The sequence below is a fragment of the Helianthus annuus genome, chromosome 8 (assembly GCF_002127325.2).
Source record: "Helianthus annuus cultivar XRQ/B chromosome 8, HanXRQr2.0-SUNRISE, whole genome shotgun sequence".
NCBI classification, from domain to species: domain Eukaryota; kingdom Viridiplantae; phylum Streptophyta; class Magnoliopsida; order Asterales; family Asteraceae; genus Helianthus; species Helianthus annuus.
In genome coordinates this window covers 84,912,695-84,939,354 of record NC_035440.2, presented here as the reverse complement: position 1 = coordinate 84,939,354, position 26,660 = coordinate 84,912,695, and the positions used below count along the sequence as shown (strand labels likewise).

General features: G+C 38.4%; 2 protein-coding genes across 2 annotated transcripts; one reads left to right on the top strand and one right to left on the bottom strand.

Annotated features, from left to right (window-relative positions):
• The first annotated feature begins 461 nt into the window (after positions 1 to 461).
• Positions 462 to 1,488, top strand: LOC110873250. The gene is made up of 4 exons (XM_022122185.2): positions 462 to 537; positions 633 to 941; positions 1,037 to 1,147; positions 1,246 to 1,488. Exons 1-4 carry the CDS (start codon positions 529 to 531, stop codon positions 1,486 to 1,488), a joined length of 672 nt encoding a protein of 223 aa, XP_021977877.1. The 5' UTR covers positions 462 to 528.
• Positions 1,489 to 3,515: 2,027 nt separating this feature from the next.
• On the bottom strand, positions 3,516 to 7,360 carry LOC110873253 (eukaryotic translation initiation factor 3 subunit E). The gene is made up of 9 exons (XM_022122186.2): positions 6,977 to 7,360; positions 6,035 to 6,189; positions 5,604 to 5,831; positions 5,392 to 5,513; positions 5,265 to 5,321; positions 4,639 to 4,801; positions 4,374 to 4,516; positions 4,135 to 4,272; positions 3,516 to 3,792 (listed from the first exon to the last, which is right to left on the bottom strand). Exons 1-9 carry the CDS (start codon positions 7,188 to 7,190, stop codon positions 3,693 to 3,695), a joined length of 1,320 nt encoding a protein of 439 aa, XP_021977878.1. The 5' UTR covers positions 7,191 to 7,360; the 3' UTR covers positions 3,516 to 3,692.
• Between the last annotated feature and the right edge of the window lie 19,300 nt (positions 7,361 to 26,660).

Below are 26,660 nucleotides of genomic sequence, written 5' to 3'. Positions count from 1 at the left end.
TGTGAGAGAAATCAAGAATACACTGAGTATTCTTGATGAGGAAGATGAACGACGTCACTCACACAAAGCAGCCGCCAGACAAAACACACACAATGATTAGGGTTAGGTGCACAGAATTTCACACAGAATCGCCGCCTTGTCTATTCCACATAAAGGTATATATACAAGGCAAAACCCGGACTTTCAAGACAGACTAGAAAGCCCGGACAAACAAACTACACAAAGCTCAGACCTTTTGACCTAGACAAAACTCAGACAAAAGGCTACACAAACAAAACTCTGACCTTAGTCCTATACAAAACTCAGACAAAAGACCTAAACAAAAACTCAGACAAAAAGCCTTTCCTAAAACTTGGACAAAATGTCCAAGGATAAAACTAGGACTAACTTTCACTATATGTACAATAAAGACCCTATAACTTGGGAGACATGCACTTATCACCTAAAGTGCATTAACACGCTAATTGGCCTGTAGGAACATTCACATTTAAAAAGGCGCCTACTACCTTTTGGCCATCTGTCATTTCCATGTTCCGAGTAAATACATTCTCATTTATGCAATTTACATTTATCATCGATTAACAATACTTAAGCTTGTATTATACTTGACTTTATTTGTTGGTTTTTGAAAGAGATACTATAGCTATCAACCCGGTGTGTCGGATGCTCAAGGTGACGCAGTTGTGAAACTGCACGTATCCCGTACAATGACTCAGACTCTGTATGAGGAGAGGAATCGGGCTATGATACGTGCAGAACGAAACAACACAACACTTCAGGAACAGTGCCCAACATACTTCAACGAAAATGTGTGGAGGTCGTTCTGTTCTCATTGGCGCAACAGATCCTTTAAGAAGAAGTCTGCCATTAATGCAGAGAATAGGAGAAAGCTTCAAGTGGTCCACACAACCGGGGCAAAGCCGTTCTATAAGTTTAAACAAGTATTATATTTAAGACTGAAACCTTATCAAATTAGCAATTCATATAAGGGTTAAACTGTTAACAACTTAACATTCTATTATACTCTATTTTTTAGGATCTGGATCAGAAGTACAGTGAGTCTCCTACGGTTGTGCAATACTGGGATGAGACACACAAGAGCAAAAACACAGAGGAGTGGGCGTCTGAGAGGGCCCGGTTGATTGGGGTATGATCTAGTCGTTTTATAAATTACAAGTATGAAGTTAACAAGTTCAATAGAAAATTATATAAACACTTAATACTTGGTTGTTTGTTGTTCATCAGAATCAGATGCGAGAGATATTGGCAACAAAAGAAGCCTCGGGGGAAGCATCTCATGATTGGAAAACTGAAATTTCAGCATTAGTCGAAGCCCAAGGATCGATCAAGAAAAACAGGGTCCTCGGTCTTCCTCAAGTTCCAGCAAATTCAGTTATCCGGGCTCTCCAGGATAGGCAGAGCCAGAGTGGTGCTGGGAGTTCCAGATCCGGTTCCGGGATCCCTGACGAAAGCTTCGACTTTCCTTGATCAGATCTCAAGACTCTTATGCCTTTAGCAGTACCATACAGTATTTAGATGATAACTGTTTCTTAACCGAGTCTCTCTTATATATTCGGCATGGATAAGGATAATTAAATGCTTTGGCTTGCAATGTGCTACTGTATAGTTCCGACACAAAGGTTTTTTTTGGCTTACAGCCAACTTAACTAAAGCAGATAAACCATCTGCAATTTTAATCAGACGATTATCAATTCCTTTTACACCCTTGTGGGTGGGTATAAGTCCTAACCAGTAACCATCATCACTCCCTTGAGTGCAATTAAAACATTGTCATGTATATCAAGTGAATTCGCGCTGTAACTACCACATCCATGATCATATTATTATCTAGGTAGCTAAGCTTAGTATAGGCCACAACATATGACATTCGAATCCCGAAAATCGAAACAAGTTTAACTTAAATAACTATATGAACACTTGCAGTGCAGGAAACAGAGCATTAAACTAACAGATTAAACATATGTAAGACCTAAAATTAGAGGCATACATAAGGATTAAGGAACCTAAATCATCATTCAATAGTTGAGCCAATAAATTACTTACTTGTAAACATCATTTATATAGAACAAACACTCATGCAGATTGGCCAAAAGAACAGCAATATTAAACCTGCAAAATATCAAATTACTCTGTTTAAATCAGATAAACTAGAGATCCTAATAGCATATTGATATAAGAAAAAGTACGATTTCAATCCAAATTACCGTCCGTATGTGTCATCGTAGTTGTAACTGGAAACCTAAAACTGAGTTTTCCGTGTTAACGACGTCGTCCTGCTGAGAAACCCTAAAATCAGAACCGTCCTTAAGAGACTACTTTAAAGTTGAAATTACTCGTTCAATATTCCATCGTCTTGCAATCGTCCGGCAAGGAGGCGGCCTCGGATCACGGCGGAGAGCATAATTTCCGGTCACTTTGTTCATGCCAAAATATTTATTGTTTCAACTTTGATATTTTCTTGGCTAACCGCCTACGATTTGGTTACATCTAGTTTTAAAATGTATATTTTTCATGATCTTTCTTTGAGTATTTTCTTTGATACAACTAGTTAGGCTGATACGCGTGGGGACATCTCTAGACCGGCTTGGTGCGGCGTCATGTCTGTACACCGCCCCCCTCGGGGTGTCCCGTCCTCTCGGTCATCCCTTCAACGCCAACGCCGGGCCACTTCTCTCTTTCTAACACACCCGCTTACGTGGACGCCTACGTGGCAGATCATCCTTTGAGAACTACCCTCCTCCACACCACATAGTCTTGGTATCGGGTGAAATCAGGTACAAAGTAACACATAATTTTTTTGAAAAAAAAAAAAAGAACCTTTTTATGTATAAGACCATCCGTTGTGGTTTGGCATCTCAGTCATCTCAATTATATTAGGCATTAGACACTGCACAGGGGCATCAAACTTCGCACCAAAGAACCCTCCACCAAGGCCATAAAGGGCGAGAAGGGAGAGGTAAGAGAAATAGTTAAACGATTTTTTTAATCTTTTTAGTTAATTATGTAGTGTCATATCACTCAATAAATTAACTATTACTTGTAAATATGGTTTCAACAAGACCTAAACTCAACCCTTTAGCGTGTATCAACTAACGATGGATCTCTTCACGGACATCTTCACCTCCACAGACGTCTCATCTTTTTCTACATCTCTCACATTTCCCGTCTGTGTCCGTCCAAAACCACGGACAACCCCTTCTCTCTTCGTCATTTGTAGACTTCACTGCCATCTAGCACCAGACCACGATGGGCGCAAATGGTCTAAAGTTGCTAGAGCTGTACCAACATTTTTTTTGTCCCATTGTAGCAAGTAGTATTCACTCCAATGAAAAATGTAAATCCTGTGGGTTCGGTCAACTTTAGGTTTCGTTTATCGGTTAGTTGTATAAAACCAACCAACTTTGGATGTCCAGGTTTGAGACATCTTGATGCACAAAGAACAAGCAAGAAACCATTGTCGACCATCTCACGCAAAACAACAATACACAAAGACAGAACACAAAAATATCAGGGCTCAAAAGTAACAGCTTCGTTTCATCATCTTAACCACAATTGTCGGTTAAAAACTCAATTGTCTAAGATAAACATAAATCTGCTCATTGCTCAAGTCAAAAATCCACCAACCCTAACAAAACAAGTAAATATGGTCAAAACCCGCTGCAAGCAAAAAATCATCGAGCAGCTTGTGCCTGACCGTGTTCCATGAGCTGACTAACCAACTTGTATGTGCGACCTGAGAGTCCTTTTGTGTGGTCAATAAGTTGCTCATACCTGTGAAGAAAGAAAAGGTCAAACATACATTGATGGTCCACGAGAAGTACACATGTAAACTTCAAATGCAAGATCTCAAGGTGCGCATCATAAGACGAAAAATGTCGAGGTAAATGATTGAAGCCAAGAAATATTTAATTCAGGTCAAACTGGTTGGGCCAGGTTTGACCTTCAACAAGTTTGACCCGTTCAGTTTTGGGTAAGTTTTCCAACTTGATCCATTCAAAGGATTTGTAAATTTAATCCAACTCACATAAAACCGTTATAAACTTATAATCCCATAAATTGGCATAAAGCAGAAATAAAAGCAAACATATTTTGAAAACTATTTTCTATACTTACACGTTAGGATGAATGGGTTCCATAACAACCGTTCCAGTTTGGGTGTTGATTTTGGCATCTAACTTCGAAGTTCGAATGAGATTCAAAATCCACCTTTCAGCGTCTTCATAGTTTAGGTTCAGTTTCTCAGCAAGCACCCTGAATATTAGATCATTAAACCAAACCATAGAGCAAGATTCAGATTTCTTCACGCTCCCAAACACGAAATACAAAAAGAATATAATGAACAAAGTTTGTACCCCATGTCAATACGCTCATGTATTCTGCAGTAAGTCTCAAAGATGAAAAGACGAGCATTCTCAAGGAACTCGTCTTTCAATGGCACAACTGTATAGTTGCTTTCTTCTACCCGTTTGCCCAAAAACGGATCATTCATTATCACCTGTATGCACATTTTCAGGTTTTATAACAAGCAAGATTGTGCTTCTGAAACATTTTTGCTTTAAAAAAAACAAATCTTCCATGTGTATATAAGTAAAAGAAACAAAAAAAAAAGCAGCTTACATCCTCACACTCCTTCATCTTCTTCTGAGCACCATCAAAGTCAAAATTAACATACACGCATGCCAAAAACTCTGTAATTGGATCCGAAAACGAGTGCTGCTCTTGCTGAATGACTTTAATGAATTCTTTGAACTGAGGTCTTCTCTTCTTGTTGACAATGAACCTATGTTGTCAAAGACGCAAGGCGCAGGCGAGGCGCATCGGTCTCGCCCGGAGCCTAGGTGCAAGGCGCAAAAAAAGCGTGGGTTTTTTTAAGAAAAGCGCACATAGAGAAAAAATATAAAAAATATGTTATGCTTTGATAATAAATAAGATTCCACATATAAAATTAAAAAAACTATTATATATGCCATTTAAGATCATGTAGCTAATAGTTTTGCATGCGTGAGGCAGTTTTGCACGCACTCGGTTTCGTTTTTAATGGTCATTTGTGCTGTTTTACCTTTTTCCCTGCGCCTCAACAACGTTTTTTGCGCCTAGGCGCGCGCTTTTTGCGCCTCAGCACCGTTTTTTCAAAAAAATCCCATTTTTGCGCCTAGGCTACCACCAGGCGCTATAGGTGCGCCTCGCTGCGCCCGGGCGCCTAGGCGCGCGCTTTTTGCGCTTTTGACAACATAGCAATGAACGCAGTAGCCAGGTAACGCAAGAGATGTGGAGCGTTGGTTTGAATAGCATTCAAATACCTGAAAGAGACATTTCATTAGAATAAATATTGGAATGCAAAGCAGCAAGAAATAGCTAAAAGGTCGTTACTTGTCCTGATTAAACAAGTCGATAATTTGTGTTCTGCCATTATCATGGTTGAAGAAGATGAACAAACTCCAATGCATCAACCAGATCCTACTTTGAACTTGATTCAATGAAGACGCAAAGTTCTGAAAGATAATAATTCTCATTAGATTTCTGCTTGAAAGAAAGATAAACAAATCGTAAAAGTACTCAAAAGGGTATGCATAAAGTGGGACCTTAGAGTCGATTATTTCCTTCAAACGGCTGAGTTCGTCAAGAGCAATGTCCCAGTTCTGCATGAGTATTTCGGCTGCTAGCTTTCCCCATAACGCGCTAAGACTCCTTTCAGCATTGGTGCACAACGCGCGGTACTGATATAAATAATCAGCTGCTCCTGAGTAGTTACCGCACTCGAACTGAAATTTGGCATACTGATATAACGCTTCTATTTGCTCTGTACCAATCTGATTGAAACATAGAAAGTTAAGAATACATTAGCAAAAACGTAGCTTACATTACATGACCAACGTTCAGACTCATTCGAAAATATGCATGATGCACATAGTGCTAATAATCTCATTGATAGTTAACCAACACCTCAATGCAAAAGCAAAAGACTGACCCAATAACCTCAAATAAACTAAAACCATAATGATTGGGTACCTACCTGATAACGTTCGTTAAGCATCTGAAGGTTATACTGCTTGTCAGCCCTCAACTCCTGAACTGCGTTTGGATTTTGCAAAAAAGTGACCAACGGAGCTGCTGCCTCTTCCAAAGACTTCAATCTTGCAACTACCTCTACTCTCCTGTCCACCATATCTGATAACAACTTCCCACAACATCAAAAGATGCGTATATAAACTCTGCTAAACTAAAAACATCCACTTATAACTTATAAAATCTAACATGCATACATTCACAAACATATATATGATACATCCTTGGTTTTAAAAAGCGACAACGTCTAAACTGAGGCACGATGCACTAAAAGCCAAGCGCACCGTTTTTCGTAATGAATAACCTAGGTCATACATCAAACATATAAAACAAAGAATAGACACCCGACTACAAGCAATCTAGCCTGACATAATGAATAACAAGTTCAATAATTGCGACCCACCTACGTATATGTAACCTTATAAATTTCCCTGAAATCTAATTAACATATTTTTGACATAGATATCACTACAAAATCAATTACTTATCAAAACAAATTAACATGATAGCAAACAGTAAGACTCTATATCATTTTACTTTCAGAAATTAACAAGATTAACTACAAAAAAATTAGCCTCTACGACGGTCTACCGTACGACACTCTATTAAACTGAATTAATAATAACATTAACAAGATAAACCCCATAGTTGGCTAACATAACAATCCCCATTATTCCACAAAAACTTCAATATTTTAATGCTAATTTTCTTCAGATAAATTAAACTTAGTTACATTAGTACTAATTTAAATCAACATTCATACAAATCAAAGCAACTAGGGCAAACACATACAAAATTCAAACAGCAACATAAGTAAAACCACAAATATCCAACCAAAACAACGAAAAACGGTAACTAAAACCCTAACATAAATAAAAACTTTGACTACCTTGAGGAACATCCTCCGTGTGGTACAGAGACTTGTGAATATCCATAGCGTAATCAACCATATTAGTGTTGTTCAAAAGCTCGATCTTCGCTTTGAGAATCTGATCGTTCGGGTACAGTTGACGCTCCTGAGTGAATTCGAGCAGCGGAAACACGAGATGCCGGTCCAGATTGGGAGCAATTCGAGGTGTTAGATCGTATTTCGACATCGCCATGAATGAATTTCAAGCTTTTTTTCTCCGATTGAAGATTTATGGACAGAAAGTAGCGGTTATGATGTAGCGATTACAGGTTTTGGGATGGGGGATCTGGTTGGTTGCTAGGGTTTTGTGTTGTGTTCTTTTCTTGGCTTTTTGTTTGGTTGTGTTGTGGTTTTGGTCCTCTAGCTTTGTTAGTGTTAGGCTATTGAGTGGGGCGTTTTATGGAGCCGGGATGCTAGGCAACGCTGGCTAACTCACATTGTCGCAATGTTGGCCATGGTATTGTCCCGCTAGCATGGCTTTCAAGCCCGATGTTGGGGGGCGGTGCGAGCTGGCTAACTAGGATTGGTTGTTGAAATTGAACCGTTTGGGTAGTCGTTAGCCAACAACTAGTTTAATTAAAAAAATAATTTTTTTTATACCTTATAAATACTATCTCCTTTTTTACAATTTTTTACCACTTCTCTACATCTCTACTTCTTCTATCTCTATATTTTTATAAATTTAACTCACTTAATCCTCTATAATGCATCCTTTTAACTGTGGATATGATCCAAACAACCCCTTTGGATACCAAGAAAACCCGAACCCTAGCCCTCGCCACAAAACCGATCTAAACATCTTATCCTTTTAACAAACATCCACACCAACTAAATTCAGTCAAAATATTCCTTTTCTTTTAAAACTACCTTACACCCTGTAATACACGCAAGTTTTAACTAGTCGGTCCATTACCACCAAAACCTTTCGAAACCAAAAACATTTACCATCCTAGTTTTCGTCGGTAAACATTTTCCTACAAACATATGATTTTACTAATACGCTTGAGGACCGATAAAACTTTCCTCACAACCTACGGTGCAGGCCTAGTGATGAAACTCACCATTTTGAGGACCAAGATAAAGGATGATGTTTTACTTTTATTCAAACTTTTATAACTTACATTTTACCATTCTGATATTGAAACTTGGTAGAATCAAGAACCCACCGAGCTCACAAGCTAAGTCTATAGCTGTGCGTTAGTGTTGAGGTGGATTCTAGCCAAGAAACGAGTCTGTTCAAGCAAAACCGAACCAACTCGTCCTAAAACAGAAGCCAATCGCACGAATAGGCATCCCACTCGCACGAATGGACATCCGATTCGCGCGACTGAACATCCTATTCGCGTGAAGGGACTCTGTTACTTCTGTTTCGGCAAAATCCTAAGTGTTGAAAGTTATCTCGGATCCCCGTCTTCAATATGGGTGAATATATGTTTAACAGAAGTGTGAACCAGGGGCGAAATCAAAGTGTTAGTAGGGGTAGCACGGGCTACCCCTCAACCTGTAGGATCGTTTTGACGATCAAATGAGTCAATCAGAGACAATACACAACTGTTTGAGAGGCGGAATCAAACAAACAGCCTAGAATCAGTTAAAGAAGGTGTAGAAAACAGAGTTTATACTTAAAATCAGCTTCTCATTGATATTATACGTGAAATCACAGTGAAAATCCGACAGCACTTCGTTACACCCAAGCTATGAGAAACTAGACTCCACTATTTATAGACTTGTAATTTCGCATGGAATTACAACATTTAGTTCAAACGGAATTGTAATTCCGCATAGAATTACACATTCCATTCAAACGAAATTACTTAATGTAATTTCGTGCGTAATTTCGTGCGGAATTACATTACAACCCTTTCATGAGAAATTACAATAAACACCCTTAAGCTTTGCGTATTTGACATATTTGACCCCTATACATCATGACCTAGACTTTAGACGCAGGCTATAGACATTATGCACTAACAAACTCCCCCTTGGATATTGTCGGAGTCTTCAGTCTGGTCTTCAGCTCTTTCTTCACAGCGACTTAAACTTCTCTTCCCTTGGCTTAGACTTTTTCAACAACAGCTTCCTAAGCTTCTCATTCTCGTCAACTCTTTTATTTTCTTCAGCAGCCATTCTTTGATTAACTGTATGCCTCAGCATGTTAACTTTGTCTTCACGAGCCTTTCTTCTCTTCTCTTCTCATCTTTTCGAGCCTCTTCTTTCTCAATCTCTCGCCACTTTGAATTCCATTTGTTATCAGCATTGATTCCTTTTTAAAAGTAGATAGATACAACTTTCTGAAATTGCATCGCTTGATCTTTGTCTTCAACTTTGAAACCAATCTTGTTCACAAACAGGCATTCAATGTCTTTCGCTGAGCAATTCACCAGTCATAAAGGATCATAGACATGAATGTATCTGACTTCATTCTCAACCCTGTAGATAATCACAACTTCAGTAGTCAAGCAGTTGTACACCCAATACATAAATCCAGTATGAAAATCCTGCTCCATCTTTGGTACAGGAATGTTCTTCAACATTCTTGGCTTCTTTATCTGCAGGATTGTTTCTACATTTCCAGTCTCCAGATTCACTCTCCTTACTTTCTTCGGGTAATGAGGTTTCCAGTGTTTGAAACCTCTAAAAGCTTCGAACTTCATCAAACCTCAGATGGGTATATCATACTATCTCTCCGGATAATCCAGAGTTCGTACTTTTGATAACTCTTCAACATCCCACCATGGAAATGACATGATGTCCTGGATGTATTCAAAATATTGCACTCCGAATTCTCTCCTGATAGCATACACATTCACTTGAGGTAGAAAGCTCCAGCTGATAATATCTCCCAAAGACACATTTCTATCTCTTTTATAATACTTCAATGGCCGCTTAAACTTTCTTTCTGTACTCTTTCTGGACCATTTCTTGCGTTCTTCGCGCTGTGGATCTTTTGTTGTACCATCAAAGTTCTTATCTTTTAGACATTCTTCCACTTTTCTTCTCAACTCATCGACATTCTCTTGACTGAAAAACTCTACCAGTGTAGGAAAGTCTGATGTATCAACATTCACATTCTCTTCGTCACTGCAATCTTCAACCTCGACTTGATCATACTTATCAGCTACCTCGACATACTTGTACTCATATTCAGGCTGTTGGTTAATATCAAACGCATTAAGCTCCTCTTCAAAATCAAACTTGAAATCAGGATCATTAATACGCGTCATTTCTTTAATATCATTCAAAGTGTAAACATGCCTAAATTCTCCTTCTTCGACTTCAAGTTCTAAACGGAGAATCAACTTTTCAACTTTATCAACATTTTGATCATCCACGTGCTCCCCTCACCTGAAACATCCTCATTCTCTTCATTCACATCATCGTGAAGAAAATCATCAACATTTTGTTCATTCGATGCTTCAGTAACTCTAACACCAGTACCTCCCTGATCATCGTCATCATCATCATCATCATCACTATGACTGCTTGCAGAAAATACATCATCAGCATCATCTACTTTATCCTCCTCATCATCCTCTTCGTCATCATTCTCTTCATCATCATCCTCTTCAATATCTTTCTCCTCGTTAATAACATCATCTAGTAACACATCCTCTTCGAAAATACCAGATACAACAGATATTGGACGTGGATTTTGAATAGGAGAATAAAGAATGGTAGATGGAACAATCGATCTTTCAGAAGTTTCAATAACACCTTCAACTCCCTTTCCTTTGTTCTTCATTTGAGCATCGATTTCAGCTTGACGTTTAGCCCTAACTTCTTCAACTTCGATTTTTTCAAACCTCTGCTCAATTGACTTTCCAAGCATATTTTCAAGCACTTTGTTCATCATATAAATCTCATGTTCTTTCATAGCTTTTGCAGCTTCTAATTCTTTGTTTTTCAGCTCAAAGTACTTATTTTGCTCATCATGTCGTGCTTTCTCTTCTTCTAGTTCTGCAACTTTGACTTTCAAAATATCAATCTCTGACTGATCAGCTTCAATTTTCTTTAACAATGAAGTATTTTCAGCTTCTACAGTCTTTACACGCTTCTCTAACTTATTTTCTCTATCCAACAACTTCTTGTTCTCTACCACGACTTCCTCAACTTTCTTCTCCAACCTTTTTACTTGTTCATCATTGGCAAATCCAAAATCTCCAATTTCATCAAGAGTGGTACCCTCAGGAACAGTAGGAAATGTTTTATAACCAGAAGAACCAGGTGTCGTTTGGATAGGTGGTTGTGTAGATGGAGGTGTTTGAAAAATTTGTTGTGAAGTGAAAACAGGTTGTTCTTGGATTGGTGTTTGGTGTGGTGGTGAAAGATGTGGTGGAGATAGATGTAGTGGTGTTTGGATAGGAGATGGTTGTCTTGGTGGTGATTGATGAAGTGGTGAATGAATTAAGGATAATTGATGTTGTGGTTCTGGTGGTGGTGTAGGTGGTTTACTTGGTTTTTGAACTGGTTTCTTCATAATTTTCAAACCCTTTGCCCTTGGAGTAGCAACTTTCTTTCTAGCAGATTGTTTCTTCCTGCCACCAGATGATGGAGGTGTTTGAGATTCTATCATATGCTCTGGAGAAGGATTATACAACTCATCCTCTTTATCTTCTTTCCTCTTTCTCTTAAGCTGTTTCTCCTTTTCAATCTCAGCTTTAACTCTCCTTGCACGTTCTGTTTCGTCAATCTCTTCATCAGATGAACTTGATGAGCTTTTATCACCATCATCACCTTCTACATCATCAGCTGTCTTTTCTTATTCAGCATTAAACTTATTAAGGTCTTCCAAAAATTTAGCAGATCTAGGAGAAAGACGAACATCTCCTTCAACATTAACTTCTGTTTCAGCTTTATCTTCATCTGGTTCATCAACAAGCATAGTTTCAACCTTTTTCTTTTGACGCTTACGTTTAGGTTGAGAAGATGAGCCTTCTTCCTCTTGAGCTTTCGGAGTTGCTTTTCTGCCTTTCTTCTTTTTCTCCTCTTTCAAGAACCACTCATTCCTAGATTCTCTGAAATCTTCAAGAACTTTCAGCTCATCAGCATAACTTTTTTCTTTCATTTCTTCTTCATTCCTCCAATTCTAATGATTTACTGGATCTGGATCTTGATAATTCTTGTCTTTGATGAAGCCAAAGAATTCAACTTTCGATGATGGCTCTGGATTATTTGGATGATATCTACCCAACTGCTTCAAAGACTCATTATCCATATGAAATAAAACCAACAAATCATTATTTTCATCTCGCTCCAAACCAGGATACGCATGATCTATCATCATCTGAATAAAACATGGATACACCCAAGTTTTGCTCTTTGAAGTTATATTCTCCACCATATAATGAAAAACAATCTTCGAAAAGTTATACTTCTTGTTAAGCACGAGAGCTGTCACCATATTCATTTGATAATCTCTCATCACATCGTAACCTCCCTTTCTGTGACTGAGAGCAAGCAGCACTGAATGAATAAGAAACTTGTACAGCCTTGGATAACACACTTTCAAGTAGTTTGCTTTGTTCAGAGTACCATTGTATCCCAACCTCAACATGCACCCTTTTACCATCCTTTCTGGAAATTTCGTAGGAGAATTCTCATCATCAGGAAAATTGATCACTTCTCTAACAAGCTGTTCTATGATAATTATAGGTTTATCTTGGCCGTTTACGTTCACCACATAATTTATTGTCTTGTTCTCCTCATCATATGTTGCATTATTCCAAAAACGTTCAATGTGAGATCTAAATACCAAGTGTTGGTTCGTCAAAGCTTTCTGGATCGGCAATCTCTCCATGAACTCTAGAATTCCTGTGAATCCGGCCATTTTTGGTATCTCCTTATCGTATACACAACAAGTGTTTTGCAATGGATCAAATAACACATTCGACGCCTAGAAAATAACAACATACAATCAATTTCAACACTTTGCAAATTTTCAAACCAACAACACATTTAAACGAAATTACACTACAAACGGAATTACAGTTCATACGAGATTACAGTTACAAATGAAATCACATTGCAAGCTGAATGGGAGATTCAAACGAAATCACAAATGACAGTTTGAAATGGAATTACACTTTGAAACGAAATCATAATTCATGCTGAATTACCTGTTCAAACAAAATCATATCTTCAAACGGAAAAACCATTTTCAAACGAAAGTACAATTCAAACTGAATGGCATTTTGATGCGAAATTATCTTTTAACACGAAATCACCAATTAAACGGAATACTTATTTCGTTTGAAACCCATTTCTAATTTCGTTTGAAACTGACAATATCAACATCGAAAAATTTCATGAACTTATGATCAAATTGATGATCTGGGTGTGTTCCTTAATCAATTCCGAGCACAAAGACATGTTAATCGTTCAATTTTGACCATCAAAACTTCCTAGATATAAGTCCAATCTTTCAGATTCATCGACTTCAAATGGAATAGATGTTCACACCAAATTGAAACCCTAACTTAGATCTATATCAAATTCCGAGTTCAATGATGTTAAAATCAGTCAATTTTATCTACAAACAAACCCTAGATCTATGTTTTATCATATGTTCATCGCCAACCAAACGAGATTAGGTCAAATATGTGCTAAATCGTCAAAAACTCTCACCTTTCCCATGATAATAGTTGTGTAAACCAACTATAATCAAGATTCAGTCAACAATCGGACAGTATGACGGCTTGAAATTGATGAAATCGGAATTTCGTTCGAAATCGTTTTGAACGAGCCTTTGAAACGAAATCAGAAGTATGAGCCATTCAAACGAAATCACACAACTATTTATAAACGGGGTAATTCCGTGTGGAATTAGCACCGATGTGTTTCAAGCGGAATTAACTTTCAAACGGAAACACTTGTTCAAGCGAAATTAAGTGTTCGAACGAAATTACCTTTCAAGCTGAATTGCATTTCAAACGGAATTATGATTTCAAACGAAATCATCATTTGAAACGAAATTAATTTCAATTTTTTATCTTTTTGAGATTTTACCGACACACCCAGTTAACCAAGTCCAAGCTAATGACCATGGTCAACTGTTTAGCCTGCCAAGTCCAAGTTAATGACCTTGGCTGACCAGTTTATGAAGATGCTGATTTTCTTAAACAAATTTAAGTTCAAGTTAATGAGCTTTTTGAAATTTTAGGCAATTACACGTCACTTTTTCACACTTCTGCTTACCCAACCCTCAAAATCCAGACATGTTCAACACAATAGACTTTGATCATCTGATCTCCAACGTTCGTTGTCGAAAATAAGATGAAATGCAAATCTTTTTGGATTTTTGAATATGATAAACAGAAAACTGTACACACAATATTTTTGCGAGTGTGTTAGGGGATCATATCAGCTGCCGACAAGATACGAGCACCGTTAAGCTTTGATTACATTTTCAGTATTAAACAGTTCGCTTTGATTGTCAATATACTGATCCTCTTAAGCTTTTACACAACTTTCAATCTGTTCAGGATACTTATTAATGTTTTAAGATCTTGACTTTTATGCGTGTCCCACCTTAGAATATACTCCCGTATCCAGATCGCTATATTCAGTCTTACAGGTGAATATACACTAATGATATCTGTATTTAGGTAAATGCGAAACCATGAGAGCTCAGGTCAGAACTTCCGTTCGTGCAGAGAGATGACGACTCGACTTTCGGTGGGTTCCCTTTGGGAATCTTTATTTACAACAGCACATGATTTAGCATTTTGCAATGTTTTATCATTTTTTATGCTGAGGGGAGGCTTTACAAGTAAAGCTTTTGCAAAGTATTATACGAGGACTAGGCTATTGCTCCTGCAAAATCAGAAGTCCTGATATAATACCCCAGATATCATCACGTACAAAGACCTAGTATGTCAGAAATAGGAACAGTCAAACGAGATTTCAAGGGTTACCTATATATCCTGGAGATGTTCCCCACATAAAAACAAGTTGTGATTTTATGTTTATATCCCGAACAAACTTACTAATTTTGTAAAAACCTACCGACACATCATCAACAAGACTATTTAATACCTTTTAACAATACAATTCTTTAGCGTACTGTATCCGTCTAGCTGATGTACTATCATTTCCCCTTTTTACACAAACTCTTTTTCAGATTTTCTATTGTTTTTGGATTTTTAAAATTTTATCATGTTTTTGTGTTTTTCTGCAAACTTTCTCCCCCTAAAAACAAAGACATATTTTTGTGTTTTTGTTTTTATCAAATGCAGAAAATAAACTGTACAAAAACTTTGACAACACAACGTGGATCACATCAGATCGCCGTCTTCCTCGGCTTCACATTCCACCACCCTCCCAGAAAATAAATTTTTCATCCCATTTAATTTCAAAAAATAGTTAAATCTCTTTTTGTCAAACGATTTGGTGTAAAAATCAGCCTTCTGTTCATCGGTGTGAATATGTTCGATTCGAATCAATTTCTTCTCGTGACAATCACGGATGAAATGATGTCGAATTTCTATATGTTTTGTTTTGGAACGGTGAACCGGGTTTTTCGTTATGTTAATCGCTGCTTCATTGTCCACAAATATAGGCGTGTCCAAGAACTGCAAACCAAAGTCTCGCATCTGCTGTTGGATCCAAAGGATCTGAGTGCAACAGCTCGAGGCCGAAACGTATTCAGCCTCGCACGTAGAGAGCGCTATTGAGGTCTGTTTCTTGCACTGCCAAGTGACTAGTCGAGAATTGAAGAACTGACAGCCTGCAGTGGTGGACTTAGCGTTTTGCTTGCAGCTACCAAAGTCCGAATCAGCAAAACCTGTGAGAGAGAATCGCCAGACTTAGGATACCACAAGCTGATGCTTGGGCAGCCTTTCAAATACCATAAGATACGTTTCACGATTGTCAAGTGTGACTGGCGTGGGCTAGACTGATATCGGGCGCATAAACACGTCAAATACATGATGTTCGGGCGGGAAGCAGTAAGATACATCAAAGATCCAATTATTGACCGATACAGTGTATCTTCCACTTATTCTCCACTCTTATCTGGGCAAATGCCGTGATTCTGAGCTAGGGGGTTGATGCTGGACTAGATTGAGCCATGTTGAACTTCTCCAAAACATCGTTCATGTATTTGGTTTGATGAATGAAAATTCCTTCGGGCATTTGCTCCACCTGCAGCCCTAGGAAGAACTTCATCTCCCCCATCGAACTCATCTCGAATTTCTTCTTCATAACTTTCTCAAATTCTTTACACAAGTCGTCATTTGTCGAACCAAAGATGATATCATTGACATAGATCTGCACGATTAAAAGATGACCTGCAACTTCCTTTGTAAACAGAGTGCTATCAATTGTCCCTCTGGTGAACCCGTTGGCCAGCAGATGTTGGGAAAGCATCTCATACCAGGCTCTCGGGGCCTGGTGAAGTCCGTAAAGCGCTTTATTCAGAAGATAGACTTTGTTCTTGTGCAGTGGATCAGTGAAACCTGGCGGTTGTCCCACATACATTTCTTCTTTGATTTTTCCATACAGGAATGCAGATTTCACATCAAGTTGGTAGACTTTGAATCCTTTCCAGGACGCGAACGCCAGGAAGATCCTAATAGCCTCAAGTCTAGCAACAGGGGCATAAACCTCATTATAATCAATGCCTTCTTGCTGACTGGATCCCTGTACTACCAATCGTATTTTGTTTCGAACAACGACTCCTCTATCATCTCTTTTGCACTTGAATACCCACTTTGTCTTTATCAGCTTTTGATTTTTCAGGAAGGTCTACTAATCTCCAAACACCCAGCTTCTTAAACTGTTGCAGCTCTTCCTGCATAGCATTCACCCAGCTGTCTTCAGTCAAAGCTTCCTTATACGTTCTGGGTTCAATCTGCGAGATGAAACATTTAAGTGAGAATTCTTCCTGTAAAGGAGCAACAGATGTATAAAAACATGTAAGAGCTCTGTTGATCTGATCCCGCGTCTTTACTCCGCTCTGAAGATCACCAATAATCTGCTCTGAAGGATGATACGACAGAGTTCTTGGCATAGCAGTGTCAGCCACGCTCACTTCCGATTGTAAGTTCGTGATGTCTTGATCACCGGTGTGATCCTCAGCTTTAGTCGTAACAACATTTGGTTCCTCGTCAAAAATCGGAGCGTCTTCCGATTCTGAGTCGTCAGAATTATCAAATGATGGAGCTGGTTCCTCTGGTGGTTCGTGAGCTGTTCCACTTGGACCGGCCTCGTGATCGTTTGTGCCACTTGTAGGATTGCTTGTATCCACATCGGGCTGAGAAACTACCAACGGTCTTGGCACCTATCTTGTGACTTAGATTGTTGATGTTGGTATAATATAGCGAGTTCCTCTTCACTTGGCTCAGACGGAAGTTGGAAAGACTCCCAGAGTTTGTCGTAATCGAACATAAATCTTTGTCCGGGAAGTTGTGGTGGAGCAGTATGCTTCTGACAATCCACATGCTGAACTTGAATTATCTTCCCCAAGCACGGTACGAACACCCTCTTCAGTGGACTCGCGTATCCTACAAAGAAACCATCATTAGATTTTGCACCAAATTTGCCATCTGGATCTATAAAAGTACATGTAGATCCAAACGGTTCTAAAAACTTCAAATTCGGCTTATAATTGTGCAGAAGTTCTAAACACGTTTTCTTGAATTTCTTCACAGTGAGCACACGATTCAGTGTATAGCATGCTGCTGCAACTGCTTCACTCCAGAAAAATATTGGCAACTTGGAATCGGCGAGCATTGTTCGAGCTGTCTCAATTAAGGTACGATTCTTTCGTTCAGCTACACCATTTTGCTGTGGAGTGTATGGTGCACTGAATTCATGAAGGATTCCTTTCTCGTTACAAAACTCGAGCATTCGATTATTTTTAAACTCCGTTCCATTATCGCTTCTTATTCTTCTGATCGACAATTTGTAGAGCGTTTCCATCTTCCTGAATAAGACCATCAACGACTCAAAAATTTGGTCTTTTCTTTCCATGCACACCACCCACGAAAACCTTGTGAAGTCATCAGTAACCACAAGACAGTATAAGTCTCCGCTAACACTTTTTACATTGACAGGCCCGGACAAGTCCATGTGCAACCTTTCAAGTGGGACTCTGATTGAATTCAACAACTTCTGTGGATGCGACTTCTTCATTTGTTTTTCCTTCTTGCACTCTATACAATCATCATTTAAATGAAATGTCACACCCCGATTTCCACACGTTTCACCGGTGGGGACTATCGTGACGTAGTTGGCAACAATATAGTCAAACAACACAATATGTAAATGCACAGCGGAAGCAAAAATAGATATATTTCAACTGAATGTTATTGTAATATCAAGTATCACAATAGTTGAAAATAATCCACAGGGGATCCAAAAATAAATAGGAAATATTGTTCAACAGGTTGACGTCCAAGCTTGCGAGACTTATTGTGGACTCTAGGAGGAAGCCAACCTATTTCGTTTAGTACCTGCAGTTAACCTTTTTGGGAAAATACGTCAGTTTACACTGGTAAATACATTCAACCGACACTTTTGTAAAAGGTTTAATAAAATTGATTTGAATGCACAGGGCACAAACTTTTATAACTTGGGATAATTATTTTAACATGATGCTTGTAAACGAATTACATGTTTCTTTGCGTTCAGTAGCCCGTTCCGTAGACCAGGTTAAAGACTAATAGACACACCACAGGTATAATGCCCATAAGGTTAATCCTTAAGTGAGATACCATTTTTCATATGCAGCTGTCAGGTGTACGCCTACACCCCGTGCTTAGGTCGTGGCCATCTCGTAAGATGATGTCAGGGATATCCGGGACATGGTCATTAACCCCCCAAAGGCTTTAAGCAACAAATCAAATTTTTAACGGGTCATCTTGACAATACTTAACCACTAATCGATTAAGGTTAAATGCACGACCAAGCGGTATTCTATATACCGTACCCCAAGCCCGTATAGGGAAATAAGTTAAAAGTATTTACCTTTACAAGTATAATTCACAAACAGCTAATGCAAGTAGCTTTTACCGGGTCTCCTATTCTTGAATGAAGGTTTATAATAACCTATTAGAATCCTAACGGGTCTTTGATTAAGTTTAAACTTAGACCGGTTAGTTTTAACGAAAGATACGGTTCGAACGCACGATTAAGCGAAGACCGGAATAAAATGTGATCTAGACCCGACAAGTTCGAAGACTTGTTTAATATGGGTAATCCAATCACATTCTGGACTTTGAGATAAAAACGACAAGGTTTGACCCGTTTCGGCTAATTTATGTAAACTAGTTACATAAACCGAACCGGACGCGTAAATGGCGCAACGGGTAACCGTAACAGTCCTACACAGGTTTCCTAAGTTAATATGCTCTAAAGAGGTTGTGATATCAGTAGGATATCTTCCATTATGCTCATGACGAGTTTAATCCCAATATACGCCCCATAGGGGTATTTTGGTCATTTTAAAGATTATAAAAGAGATTTCCGGGTTAAACAGTAAATCTGCGTTTTCTGATTAGGTTATAAAGTTCAAAATACTTTATTTGTTATATGAAATCAGTAGTAATTGGATTGGCGTTAAAATGCTATGTAGAACTTGTTTTATGTCCGAAATGGGTATATTCGATATTTACCGAATCGACGTCATAACCTTAGGTTATGAGCAGGTTAAAAACAGTTAAAAATCTTTAAAAATCCCAAAATATTATTTTACATTAGTGTATAAGAAGTTTGGTGTCGAAATTCGGGTTTAGATAGGCTTTACGCTAAGTGGGCCGTTTTATTAACAAAAGCTTTCTTAATTGCGCTATTTAGCATAACTCCTATTCTAGACCTCGAATTGACATGAAATTTTAGGGACATGCTTAGAAATTAGTAACTAAGGTTACTGTCCTTTCACATATCAAAAATTCTCGTTTTAAGATCGAAAGGGCATTATGGTCAACCTTTAAGGATATAAAGGAAATGTGCAAACGACTCGGACAAACAAGGAACCAGCCACAGAGGGTTATACCATCATGTAACCTGGTCCTAAGAGAGTCCTAAGACATATCTAAGTCATACCAAATCGGGTCAGAACTGAAGTCAAAGCAAAAGTCAAAGTTTTGCGACTTTCGGTTCCGAACCGGGTCAAAACAGCAAATGGTCGGATTAAACAAGCTTAGACCAGTTACAATACTTATTATCAAGTTATATGAGTGATAAAATAGGTTACATGCCATCTCCATTGTTAATTATGCATTAAATCGAAAATTAGCATTCTGTTGACTTTTTTCTAAGCAACTTTGACCCGACATTTGGACTAGTTAGAGTAGGAATCAGAGGGTGCCCTTTTAGGGGTTTAATGCCCACATAATTACCAACATATAACTACCTTTGGTTCGACTAATCACTGGACCGTTAGTGATTAATCGTTAAGTCAACCGTTAATTACGACGGTTTGACTTCTAAGCTATAACTAAGCAAAAACTTAACTAAGAAGGGTTAAGCACACTTACTGAAGTCCTATGCACGACCAGAGATGAGTAGAGAGAACACTTGAGCTCTAGAAATGATCAGAAGTGTTGAATGAAGGTGTGGTAACAAAGTGTGCATCTCATGGCCTTTTATAGTGAATTTGTGAGCTTAGGATCATTACAACTAAGGCTACAAGGTTTCCCTGATCACCAACAAGTGTCCCTGAGTGCTAGGGGTCGTTTAGGGGGCTCATGCTGATAATAATGGCTCCTAAGTCGGTTAAAACAGCAAACAATGCTTCTGTCCGCTTTTTCTGTATCTGGGAGTCTGACGCGGCCCGTGTAAAGTTCTCTCAACCTTTACGCGGCCCGTCTGAATCTCCTTGTCAGAGCCCATATCTTTTACTGCTAGCGCGGCCCGCGTAAAGCCCTTTGCAACCTTTACGCGGCCCGCCTGAGACCTGCTGTAAGATTTTCAAATCTTTTCAATTATTACAGTTGGCTCTTGGTTTTACGGAGGGGTAACTTTGCATTTTGGGCCTTTCTTATTTACGTATAAGGGCCTCGTGACTTTTACCCATCTTGTTAAGTCCTCGGTTACTTTGTTACTACTCGAAAAGTCATAACTTTCAATGTTGACGCTTTCAACCCCTCTTAAACGAATTTGATCATAACTTTCTTATTCGATAACGAAACTTTATGAAATTTATATCGTGCATTCTAGTGAGCATATTTTAGCGTTACAAAGCCTCGGGTTTGTTAAAGGGTCACTCAGAGGTATAACTTAAACATGTTGACACATTTAACCCCTGTAGCTTGTAATCTCTCACTTTCTTCCACATTTCGTTCCGTATGATCCATGACGCATTCGTTTGAAGGTACGAGCGTCATGTAGGGCTACTGTAAAGTGTATTCATCCCTTGTTGACATTTGAACCCTAGAATTCACATACTTTCCATGTTTGTCAACTTTAGTCCCTCTGTAGTATTTATTACTACGTGCAAACTTATGACACGTGTCAATATATTATAGGACAAAATTTTCGCGGTGTTACATGAAAGTTTTTCAGATTTACACCTTCGACTAAATCATTGTGTACAAGAAAGTTCATTTTTCTGACATGAATGTGACCCATCTTTCGATGCCACATTCTCGACTCTTTTTCAGTCGCTTTGGTTTTTGTCACAAAACATTGTTTCTGATGATCTGTAGTTGCGACACCCATATCAAGGATATATAAATCATTTTCTCGTGGAGCTTGCAACAACACCATTTCCTCAGGAATTTTAAAACCATGTTTTATGACAAGACATTCATTTTTAGTGAAATGTACGGTAAAAGACTTGTCTCAACTATGCACTCTGGTTCTTCCACAATTTCTTCCAGCAATTTCTTCCAAATCAGCTAAGCTTTCTTTAGATGTCACTTCACTGACTTCTTCTGTCTCAACTATGCACTCTGGTTCTTCCACAATTTCTGCCATCAATGCGCTACCAGGGATGTATTTGTCCCAACTGAAACCTTTAGCAACCTTTTCATCATCTTGATTGACTAAGAGGGCCTTTTCCGGCTTGTTCTCGATCTGAGGTCTTTGGGTGAAAGGTTGTTGACTTGTTTAATGGTAGATCGCTTGTTTGTAATAATCATTTGAGAAAGGGCTTTGATGACTGTTAACTTCCCGATTAGGACATTCCCGTTTGAAGTGACCCCTCTCTTTACATTTGAAACAAGTAACTTTCGATTTATCGAATCCAAGCTTCTAATCCGGTCCTGACAGTCTGTTCCGACCAGTGATTTCCATAAAATGTTGAGCTCTTCTCACCAAACTAGCCATCCCCCACTTGATATCAATCAATTCTAGCTCTTCTGGATCTATTTGATCGTAATCCTCCTTTGTCATGTATGGATTACTGATCCTTCCAGCTACTAAACTCTCATATGACTCAAGAACGGAAGCTAACAGTGAAATGTGTTGCTTTGCAGCAGCTTCTGTAAACTCTTGTCCATTTTTGATGTTTACAGCAATGTTACACTGTATCCCAGAAACATAACCCTGATTGTTTGAGCTTGAGGAGCTTTGTGGAGTCACTTGTTCTGGAGCTTTGGGATTTGGCTCATAACTTGCAAATGGTGAATGGTTGTTGTGACTTGATGTGACAAATGATGCTCCGGAAGTTGAATCTGCACTAAAGGCTGTTTGCACTTTTGGGCTTAAATTTGATGTTGCTGGAGTACTTCCTTTGTAATACAAAGAGACATCTTGTTGAACATTGGAAGAATTCATCTTTCTAATCTTTGTTAACTCTAATTCATGTGCTTCGATCTTCTCAATGAACGAGCTAAGGTTGAAACCAACATGCTCTAAATTGTTCTTCAACACCAGCAAATAAGTACCCCATTCATCGTACGGCAATGCATCTGCCAATTCATCGACCCATTCCTCATCTGTCTTGGTTATACCCAATCTCTTCATCTCAACAACTAGATGACAATATCTTTCAATCAATTGTTTTGTTGTTTCACCCTTTATACCAGTGAAGATGTCAAATTCTTTCTTTATCAAAGCCATTTTGCTTTTGATCATGGACACACTCCCGAGAAACTTTACTTTCAACGAATGCCAAACGGACTGTGAATTATCCTCATGCTGCAATAACACCAAGATATCATCTTTAATGGCCTGTTGTAAAATACTCATCATCTTCTTTTCTGCCTTGAAATCATCTTGTTCCATTGGAGTCAAACTACAAATTGCCTTCTCAATTCCGGAACCGTTCTTTGGAGGAACATATTTTGATTCTATTTTCATCCAGCACTCAAAGTGATTTGCTTGAACCCATGTCTTAAACCTTCCAGACCAACCCGCATACTCGTCAATATTCATCAACTTAGGAGGTTTCTGCATCGTCCCAAGTTCATTCTCCATATTCACGTTTTGCACAATACTGGCCGGGTTTTGTGCTGCCGTCATTCTCCCACCGACAAAGAAGTTATAAAATTCTTGATTGTCCATTTTACGAAATCAGATTACAGAAAAAAATTTCAAGTTTTGAAAACAGGCTTTTCAAGCGGAATTAGCTTCTACACGGAATTAGATTTCGAACGAAATTACAAACACAATGGACTTTGAAACGAAATTAGCTTTTCAAACGAAATTTCACTTTTAAGTGAAATCACTTTTCAAACGAAATTACCTTTTTCAAACAAAATTACACCTTCAAACGAAATCAGGTGTCATTTCAAACGAAATTAGTAATTTGGTGCGAAATTAGCCAAATGAAATTACAGTTCGAACGAAATTAGTAATTTCGTGTGAAATTACTTCAGCTTTTCAAACGGAATTAGTAATTCCGTGCGGAATTACCTCAGACTTTTCAAACGAAATTATATGTTCGTTCAAACGGAATTAACTGTTTGGCCCATTTTTGTCACTTTTACTTTGAATTTTGATATGATTCTCTCAAGGGTTAGTTAAACTAGTATTTTACACACAATATCAAAAGTTCAGTCCATTTTGTCCGTTAATTTGTCCAGAAATCCAAAAATGAGAATTCTAAGCACTGATTCAATTGTATTGACTCATCCTGAGCTCTGATACCAATTGTAGGATCGTTTTGACGATCAAATGAGTCAATCAGAGACAATACACAACTGTTTGGGAGGCGGAATCAAACAAACAGCCTAGAATCAGTGAAAGAAGGTGTAGAAAACAGAGTTTATACTTAAAATCAGCTTCTCATTGATATTATACGTGAAATCACAGTGAAAATCCGACAGCACTTCGTTACACCCAAGCTAATTCCGTACCAAATGAGAAACTAGACTCCACTATTTATAGACTTGTAATTCCGCATGGAATTACAACATTTAGTTCAAATAGAATTGTAATTCCGCATGGAATTACACATTCCATTCAAACGAAATTACTTAATATAATTTCATGCGGAATTACGTTACAACCCTTTCTTGCGAAATTACAATAAACACCCTTAAACTTTACATATTTGACATATTTGACCCCTATACATCATGAACTAGACTTTAGACGTAGGCTATAGACATTATGCACTAACAAAGTAGGCTATAGACATTATGCACTAACACAACCCTGTCTACGTAGTGTAAAAATACCCCTTAACTCCATTTCCATAGTGTAAAAATACCACTAAACTTCGTTCCCGTTATATAAAGGATACCCCTGATCCTTAAAAAAAACTAGGATACCCCTAACCTTTTGGGCTAGTTCCGCCACTGATGTGAACTGTGGAAGCCTTGCCTTTCAATCTAGTTCCACTACCTCACTTGGACTTGCAAACGAACACCCAAACAGTCTCCTAGACTCAGAATAAGTTAACCTTGCCTCGCCTCCAACACTTGCCATGTTAGGAATGACGTGCTTGGGTTATCTTTGTTTGGTTGTTTGGTATTTATCTATTTATTTATGTTATTCATGACCAACCGGGTTTATTAACGATGTTAATAAACTTTGTGCTTTAGCGAAACATATAATGAGGTATTGTACCTCCATACATGACTTCTATGAACTCTCTCACTTACTGGACTATTAATACTATGCAATATACCATATAAAACTAAATTGAATTCATAACATAACAGGTTAATGGTTAAGACGTTCAAACAAACTTCTATTCGCACGAACAGGTTCCACTCGCGTGAAGGAACTGTCCACTCGCGTGAAGGAACTGTCTGTTTGCACGAATGGAACTTTCATTGTTGTGGGGGCAATTTGGAGAAGACTGGTCTCCAAAGTAGCCATGATGAAACTTGGGAAAGAAGCTGTTAAGGACTTGGGGGAATACCAATTTGTGGTGGGGGTTCCCAATGGGGCGGAGGCGGTGCTGCCCAGCGCTAACAGGTTCCTTAATTCTTTTCATTCAGATAGCTCGATGGCCATGCTTATGGTTGATTTTTCCAACGCTTTCAACTTAGCTGACCATTCGGTTTTGCTTCACGAGGTCCATCGCTATTACCCCTCCGTATTCCCATGGGTTCAATTCTTGTATGCCCAGCCTGCTAGGCTATACGTGGGGAATGACCGTATCAGGGCATTCACTGAGGCACGATGCACGAAACACCAAGCGCACCATTTTTCGTACCCGATGCGCAAAAAATTATATAACTTTTTATATTTCCTATAGGCTTCTAGCATCAATTACCCAATATTTAGAGACAAGTAAGCTTGATATATGTTTAATAAGAAAAATACATACATGTACAACCTAAATAGCATGTTGCACAACAACCTGCTGCACAAAAATATTGGAAATACATGAGGCGCGCGCCTCAGAATCAACTTTTTGCCAAGAAAACAAACCTCAGGCGCGCTGTTCGAAAAAAGTGTGCCTTATGCTACCAGAAGCGCAAGGGTCGCGCCTAGGCACACCTTTTTAAACCTAGGTCATACATCAAACATATAAAACAAAGCATAGACACCCGACTACAAGCAAACTAGCCTGACATAATGAATAACAAGTTCAATAATAGCGACCCACCTACATATATGTAACCTTGTAAATTTCCCTGAAATCAAATTAACATATTTTTGACATAGATATCACTACAAAATCAATAAGACTCTGTATCATTTTACTTTCACAAATTAACAAGATTAACTACAAAAAATATTAGCCTCAACGACGGTCTACCGTACTACACTCTATTAAACTGAATTAATAATAGCATTAACAAGATAAACCCCATAGTTGGCTAACATAACAATCCCCATTATTCCACAAAAACATCAAAATTTTAATGCTAATTTTCTTCACATAAGTTAAACTTAGTTACATTAGTACTAATTTAAATCAACATTCATACAAATCAGAGCCAACAGGGCAAACACATACAAAATTCAAACAACAACATAAGTAAAACCACAAATATCCAACCAAAACAACGAAAAACAATAAAAACTTTGACTACCTTGAGGAACATCCTCCGTGTGGTACAGAGACTTGTGAATATCCATAGCGTAATCAACCATATTAGTGTTGTTCAAAAGTTCGATCTTCGCTTTGAGAATCTGATCGTTCGGGTACAGTTGACACTCCTGAGTAAATTCGAGCAGCGGAAACATGAGATGCTGGTCCAAATTGGGAGCAATTCGAGGTGTCAAATCATATTTCGCCATCGCCATGAATGAGTTTCAAGCTTTTTTTTCTCCGATTGAAGATTTATGGACAGAAAGTAGGTTCGGTTATGTTGTA